This window comes from Chionomys nivalis, chromosome 2, assembly GCF_950005125.1.
Source record: "Chionomys nivalis chromosome 2, mChiNiv1.1, whole genome shotgun sequence".
Lineage (NCBI taxonomy): Eukaryota > Metazoa > Chordata > Mammalia > Rodentia > Cricetidae > Chionomys > Chionomys nivalis.
Window position 1 is genome coordinate 66092199 of NC_080087.1, and position 8379 is coordinate 66100577.

The following is an 8379-nucleotide window of genomic DNA, read 5'->3' on the forward strand; positions in this document are numbered from 1 at the left end:
AGCACAGACATTAAGGGCCTCATTGAATAAATGGGACCTCCTGAGACTGAGAAGCTTCTGTAAAGCAAAGGACACTGTCACTAAGACAAAAAGGCAACCCACTGACTGGGAGAAGATCTTCACCAACCCCGCAACTGACAAAGGTCTGATCTCCAAAATATATAAAGAACTCAAGAAACTAGACCATAAAAGGCTAATCAACCCAATTATAAAATGGGGCACTGAGCTGAACAGAGAATTCTCAACAGAAGAATTTCAAATGGCCAAAAGACACATAAGGTCATGCTCAATTTCCTTAGCGATCAGGGAAATGCAAATCAAGACAACTTTAAGATACCATCTTACACCTGTCAGAATGGTTAAAATAAAAAAAAAAAAAAAACACCAATGATAGCCTTTGCTGAAGAGGTTGTGGAGAAAGGGGTACTCTCATCCATTGCTGGTGGGAATGCAAACTTGTGCAACCACTTTGGAAAGCAGTGTGGCGGTTTCTCAGGAAATTCGGGATCAACCTACCCCTGGACCCAGCAATACCACTCTTAGGAATATACCCAAAGATGCCCTATCATACAACAAAAGCATATGCTCAACTATGTTCATAGCAGCATTGTTTGTAATAGCCAGAACCTGGAAATAACCTAGATGCCCTTCAATGGAAGAATGGATGAAGAAAGTATGGAATATATACATATTAGAATACTACTCAGCAGTAAAAAACAATGACTTCCTGAATTTTGCATGCAAATGGATGGAAATAGAAAACACTATCCTGAGTGGGGTAAGTGAGATCCAAAAAGAGGAACATGGGATGTACTCACTCATATTTGTTTTATAGCCATAAATAAAGGACATTGAGCATATAATTAGTGATCCTAGAGAAACTAAATAATAAGGTGAACCCAAAGAAAAACATATACGCATCCTCCTGAATATTAACCTTCATCAGGCGATGAAAGGAGACAAAGGCAGAAACCCACATTGGAGCACCGGACAGAATTCTCAAGGTCCAAATCAGGAACAGAAGGAGAGAGAACGAGCAAGGAACTCATGACCGCGAGGGGTGCATGCACACACTGAGACAATGGGGATGTTCTATTGTGAACTCACCAATGCCAGCTGGCCTGGGTCTGAAAGAGCATGGATAAAACCGGACTCACTGAACATAGCGGACAATGAGGACTACTGAGAACTCAAGAACAATGGCAATGGGTTTTTGATCCTACTGCACGTACTGGCTTGGTGGGAGCCTAGGCATTTTGGATGCTCACCTTAATAGACCTGGATGAAGATGGGTGGTCCTTGGACTTCCCACAGTGCAGGGAACCCTGATTGCTCTTAGGGCTGACGAAGAAGGGGGACTTGATTTGGGGAGGGGGAGGTAAATGGGAGGTGGTGGCAGGGAGGAGGCAGAAATCTTTAATAAATAAATAAATTGAAAAAAAAGAAGTTGGCTGAAGGGAGTGAACAAAGATGCATCTCAAGGATAACATGATGGAGAGTGCATCATAGACTTGAAGGTGTACTGAATGTCAGGTATGTTGAGATGTCTGAATTTCTAAATACCAGACCTGTTTGTTGTGGTTTTGCCAAGAAAGACTCAGCTTGTGCTGGAAACAGTCCATTGAGTACAGCACAAAATAACAAACCCTTTATTTTAAGTCAATATAATGCAATAGAAATGCTCACAATACTTCAGCATAATTTGGTCAAACTTCCTTATTTGTTATTGTGTTGCATGATGCTCTGAGATGAGAAGAGAGATGGATATTGTCAAGATACATTGTAAGCATGTAGGAAATTTTCAAAGAATAAATAAAATTTTATTTTAAAATGTTCAAAATTCAAGTTGAAAGTTAATCATAAATATAGGACATAAAGTGTTTCGAATGCCCAATGTAGTTTGGAAGGAAGAAGCTGCAGTTGATATGTAGGATACTTGTTTCATCCTTAGGTAGTTCAAAAGGACCATTGCAGTTCATCAAGCTGCTTGTTGATGATCCAGAAGCCAGTCTGGAATGAAACAAGACATTCAAATTACTCCAGTTTTTAACATCTTAGTTCATTTAAAAGTGGGTGCTTACTTTAAGGTAGGCCATATAGAGAAGTACTTTAAAATGGCTAAGCTATAAACAGGGTCTATGGGTTTGTAGATCTCTTCTAATATTTCTCAGTACTTCTGAAGGAATCCATAGTTCTAGGTGTTCTTAGGCCTGTGCAGCAGCGTAGGTGCTATATTCTACATTCCTACCTGGACCTCATGTTTTGTATATAATATTGAATACTTTTAGTGAACGTGCATTAGCAGAGTTTGCCATCTTCTGCTTCAAAGTCAGAAAGAAGCACGGGGAAGATGTTGTAGCTCTTGGTAGCAAAAGGCTGCCTTTGAGATCTAATGTACTCATGTAAGATTAATGAATTACTGGGAGAGTGATGCTGGTACCAGAAGGTGCTTTCAAGGGTTAGACACAAAGTTGAATTAGGAAAATGGCAGTCAGTCTGGTTCACTGATTTTCAATTTTCCAACTAAGCAATTGGCTGCATTTTCCCAAGTTCATTGAAGGTTTTAAGTCTTCGGTGATGATAGGGTCTTTTTTAAGACATCTATTTTCATTCATATTTTTATAGCCTGGAATGCAGATAGTATTTAAGTTATCCTTCTGTGTCATTCCCAGTACATGCAGCCATGATGACTTAGGATGGGGCAGTCTGAGATTGAAATGACAATTAAGGATCAAAAGCAGTCTGACAATACATCTTCTTTATATATGGTTCATTATAAACTGAAAGAGTGATGATGTGTGGAAAGTGAGACATCTACTCATTGCTAGTATCCAAAAAAACTTTTTCAGCCAGTATCAATAAATGTGGAGATTCCAGAAACAACTGAAAATTGACCAAGTTTTCTCACTCTTGGTTATATCTACATCTTATTACAGATTTTGCCATTGTTTGGCATAGAAAAAGCACACACTTTTCAGGTGTTTTTAATGTTCTGTGAAAATCCTATTAATGTTTACCTATATACATAACATTTGCAATTTTCTGGGACCTTGTAACACACAAAGGTCCTCTGTGCTACCCTGCTTCACTCTCTTGCTGTTCATTTATCTTCCCTTGAATGACCATCATCTCCCCGCGGAAACATTTCTGAAACTGACACAAAATAAAAATTCTCCAGAAAAAAAAATAAATGTTTGAGTGATAATGATTTAGAATATAATACAAACATCAGAAAGTAGGATGTAATCAGGAGAGGTGGATAATGGCTGGGTCCTTGCTGGTTACATTGTGGCTTTTAACTCCTTTCAGAACTCTGGAAATTTCACAGTAACTCATGATAATCTCAACTCTTTGCAATGTCTTCTTCCATTGTTTTAAGAACCTACTATTTATGGTCATTCTCTTCTTATCTTCACCCAACTTCAGTCAATTACTGGTATTGTCACTGACATTGTTGGGAGTCTGGGGTGCTGCTGGAAACTCCAAGTCTTGTCTGGCCTTTATGCAACCAGCTAAGAATTTTTTATCCATAATGAAGTCTCAAAGGAGGCAGCACCTTCAACTGAGTGGAATGTCACATCATTGAGGGTGGTGGAACATGGGAAAAAAGCCATGACTGATTAACCTAAAAAGAGTGCTGAATAGATTGCTACATTAATACAAGAGCACTAGGCATGCTTGCATTGTTATTTTAAAACACAGATGACAGTCTTGTAAAGCTATCCTTATTCTGTCTCAATCATATATTTTTACCTAGTACCATGAAAGGTATGACTCCGATGTTCTTAAGTGATAGACTAAAAGCTATGCTCTGGTTCAAGGCAGACTGAGTCTCATAGCACTGTAACGGGTGCAGGCAAGGCAATCAGGAGCTTATCCATAACAAGTGTTTGGGTCACTAATGTGATAGAACAGATGTAATCTGAGCCAAGCTTTCTGTGGTAAAGATTTTGGCTTAAATAGTAACTATGGTTGTGAAATCTCATGTCTGTGAAGTTTAGGTTCCCGAAAACATATAATATATTTTCAGAGAATCCAGGATGTTATAAATCTCTCCTCCTAATGTCAAAGGTGGGGATAATTGTTGAAAACATATTGAGCATATAATTCTCAAGGAAGTCTAGACCAAAGAAAGACTGTGAAATGTGTCAAATAAAGGATGAAAGGCATAGATGCTAAGAGTTTTGCAAGTAATGGATGCAAGTTCTACCAGTGGGAAAAAAAATAATTCTTAAAGTTTACCTGATACAAACAAATGTCTTCTCTGGAGAATTTTTGTATTGATTCTTTAAAAATTGCATTCTGAAAGAACATGCATTTAAATAGTTAAAATAACATTAGAGGATTCTTTATGCAAAGAAAGAAGAGTCCTGAGAGAGGGGAAGATTGACTCATAAGTATAAAGGGGCTCAAAGTAGGAAAACACAAAGTTATAATGTTTGTGATCCTCATTAGCCACCAATTTTGACCAGACAATATAGCACTGCAACCATGTGTGATGGTAGAGAGGGTATAAAAAGCCACAAAGGTGAATGCTAGGATAAGGATGTTCTGGGTGGCTCTGGACTCAGGAGAGCTACCTTGGAAAGCATAAGTGCTGCGGATGTGTTGAACTCGCTGCCTATGCCTGTACAAAAGAATAACCATTGAGCTACTGGACCAGGTAATGAGAACAGAAAGTAGAAGTTCAGGAAACACAAAGAAAGCTATATATAAAGAGACTGTGACTTTGTCATGACCTGCAACAGTATAGGGTTCAAAATCTGTCCCTTTTGTTATGTTTCTCCTTCTCAATTTTATGGACATGTACAAAGGGAAAAGAACATTTACCATGATGTACAAGATCCAGCAGAGAGAAATGTAGAGACCAATGTCCTTGGGAGATTTGACTCTAAGATTGCTCCAGCAGGAGTGTCTAGGGCTGATTATGATGGCCTGGAAGACACTCAAGAGACAGATGGTGGCAATGGACATGCTTCTGAAAACTTTTAGTGCATACAAAAAAAGTTGATAGCTCCAGTCATTGAAGAAAAGTTTTAACCCAAAAGCTGTCATTGTGATGCTCAGTCCTTTAGAGAGAATGATCAAGAAATTAAGCATTATCAGATGCATGAGAATTAAATTCAAAGGCTTTATTTTGTGCTTCTTGTAAAAAATAACTAGGTAGTAAGAAAGAAGAGAGGCATTTCCCAGTAGTCCAATTGTATTCTCTATCAATAATATTATTCCTATTCCCAAATTCCCATAATCCATCTTGTTACTCTACAAATTTACTTCAAAATATGTCAGCAGTCATTTCTAAGAGAAAAAAAGTTGGATTTTTAAAATTAAGATGATCCTCTGTGCCTGATATCACAAATTCACAAAAATCACATTAGCTGAGGATTGAAAACCCAAGGTGGGCAAAACAAATAGATCTTGTCCACACCATCTCTCACAGTTATTTTACAACCAACAGTAACAATCAGTAAGATCTGCTGAAGTCTTCAAATGCATGTATTTATGGAGAAAATTCCCACTATATTTCTCACATAAGAAAGCACTAAGAGTAGAGCAAAGTTATCCTGATAGAAGCAGTGACCAGTGAATTCAAAATTAAAGAATGTTCATTGTTACAAGTCCTCACATATTGGAGAAAAATTCATCTCTCATCTTCTCAAAGGAATTAATCCATTTTTAATGCCTGTCTTAGATCAATATTAACATTGAAATTGAAAATATTATAAATGGAAGAGCAATTTTTGTATTCTTTGTTATCATGTTTATTTAGTAGCACTAACCATTATGTGAAAATGATGAGTAAAACAATGTTGCATCAAAACTAAACTCCTTAAATTCCACCCACTACACATACACATATAATATTTGTGGTTTAGAGTTAAGATGAGGAGAGAAAAGAGAGTTGACACATTCTACATAAATAATTGTTACCTAAAACAATGGAGAGAAAACAGGTAAATGATTCCAACAAAAATTAGTTAGAATAAGGCAATACACTATGAATAAATTCATATGTCAATGAATGTCAATGTTCCTATCTCATCTAATCTGCTGCATCACTCAGCAGTAGGAATGTGAAGCACAAGTCATAGAAAACATTAGACTTTGGCAAACATTAGTTGAAACAAGGATCCTAGCTAAGGTGTTCATGTCATGTCACACAATTTTCCAAATGAGAGGTTGTAAGTATCAAAAATCAATGTGCATCTTCAATATTCATGTAGAAAACCTAACTTTTACAGGCTAAATGAACATACATAAATAATTCTCAGAACTTATGTACAATGAATGACTTGAAAGCAAAGAAATACAAACCTGTACTTTAGCAGTGCATTGATTAATGTTTATGCAATACTATCCTTAAAATGTAGCAATGTACATGAAATCAGGAATGTATTCACATTACTCAAATGCATAGAGACCTAAATTCAAAAAATGTGGCAAATCTTGCTCTAAGTATCAAATTATACATGGAAGCATTGTCCTGATCTTTCAAAACAGAGCAGAGTCATAAACATACCTCTAGTGATTTCCACTTCTATAAAAAAAAAAAAAACAAAAACAAAAACCTAGTATTGATGTGATAACTTAAATCAAGTGGAAACTAGTGATGAATTCTTTTTATTAGGTTTGTATATATTCATACAGAGTCTTCCTCAGAAATGGAGGTTGGTCCATTCATACCAGGAATCCTGGGATTGAGGTAATGTTCAGTTTCTTGATCTATTTGTAACATAGTTATAATTTTCATTTGTGATCTGTGAAGATATAAACAAATACACAACTTCAAGGTTATATTCTTTTTAATACAAGCAATGCCAATATCTTGAAGTCATCTTGAAGAAAATGTGCAGAAGTAGAGTTCACCCTCTTTGAGAATCATAGGTAAGGGCCACAAAACCGAATTCCTATAGAAAAAGAAGGAATGATGCAAAGAAGAGAGGACACATCCAGAATTTCATCTTCACCATTTGGACAGGAGTAGTCAATGGACATAGTTAAGTTGTTACAGTTATTACTTAACGAATGAACACCTGAGTTGAAACTACAAAATTCACATAAAATTCTGGAGGTGGGAGCCAACAGGTATTGTCCAAACAGAAGATAAGGGTAGAGATAGTTAGATCTCTGGTGCACATGGACAGGAACAAATAATATTACATGAGAATTTCAGATTAGTGAGATGCTCTGACTCAAAAATAACAAGATAAAAAAGCAGTAACTAAGGAACTACAACTGAAGTTTTACGGACTCCACATTCTCATCTGAGAAGCCAAGGACAATGGCACTGGGTTTTGATCCTACTGCGTGTACTGGCTTTGTGGGAGCCTAGCCTGTTTGGATGCTCACCTTCCTAGACCTGGATGAAGGGGGGAGGACCTTGGACTTCCCACAGGGCAGGGAACCTTACTGCTCTTTGGACTGGAGAAGGAGGGGGAAAGGAGTGGTGGGAGTGGAGGGAAATGGGATGCGGGGAGGAGGCAGAATTTTTTTTCAATAATAATTTTTAAAAAAGATTGTGCTCATCTGAACAAATGAGAACTCCTTCACACGGATACAGGGAAATATGTATACAACAAGATAATTAAATTATAACTAATTTCCATTTAAAACCTTCATTTACTAATGTCTTTAATAAGTAAATCTATTAGTAATAAATCAAGATTTATGAACAACTTCTAAACAAAAATATACATGAAATTTTTAAAATATGAAATCTAATAAATTGGATAAATAAAAGACCAAGTGGCAAAATTATTGTGAGCTATGAGAATTAACCAAATTGAATCCATTGCCTGACATATATAAAACCACAAATGCAGGAACCTTCAGCAATAAATGGGAAAAATTTGTCCTAACATTGCAGTGAATTCAAAATATCACAAAATAATGGGTAATAACAGAAACTGTATTATGTGCTAGGCCAGAATTTTGCAAGACTCATACTGATATCGCCACCTTTGTTTTCACACAGTTTTCCCAAGTTTAAGATGGAAAACAGTGCCTGTTAGAAAAGACAAAGATCCTGTCCAGTAACAGGTGTAAAGCTGTCTAGAAACATTTCCCCAGGTAGTGCTAGATCCTGGCTCCTTCTTAGGACTAAATGATTATCTTAGTTCATATTCTAAGGAATATTTATAAACATAGACTCATTTTACAAGATTTGTGATGTCATAATTCAAAATCAATCTGTGATTCATGTGCAAATGAATAGAAACCTAAATGATGTAATGAACATAATCCTGGACTACCTTTGGAATCAGATTTATTCGGTGTCACACTGTATAATAGGCAATCTGAGAGAGGATTTTGATTCACTTTTGATTCATTAAGAATTAATATAAGTTCAGAGATATTATCTTTTAATTAGTATCTTGA

At 36.4% G+C, this 8379-nt stretch overlaps 1 protein-coding gene across 1 annotated transcript; it reads right to left on the bottom strand.

The window, feature by feature from the left end:
• Positions 1-4326: 4326 nt before the first annotated feature.
• On the bottom strand, positions 4327-5256 carry LOC130867833 (vomeronasal type-1 receptor 2-like). Its single transcript, XM_057760033.1, has one exon. It carries the CDS (start codon positions 5251-5253, stop codon positions 4327-4329), a length of 927 nt encoding a protein of 308 aa, XP_057616016.1. The 5' UTR covers positions 5254-5256.
• Positions 5257-8379: the final 3123 nt, after the last annotated feature.

What these genes read in the sequence shown, in the direction of transcription:
- LOC130867833 (XM_057760033.1), bottom strand. Translation starts at nt 5,253, where the DNA reads ATGGATTATGGGAATTTGGGAATAGGAATAATATTATTGATAGAGAAT.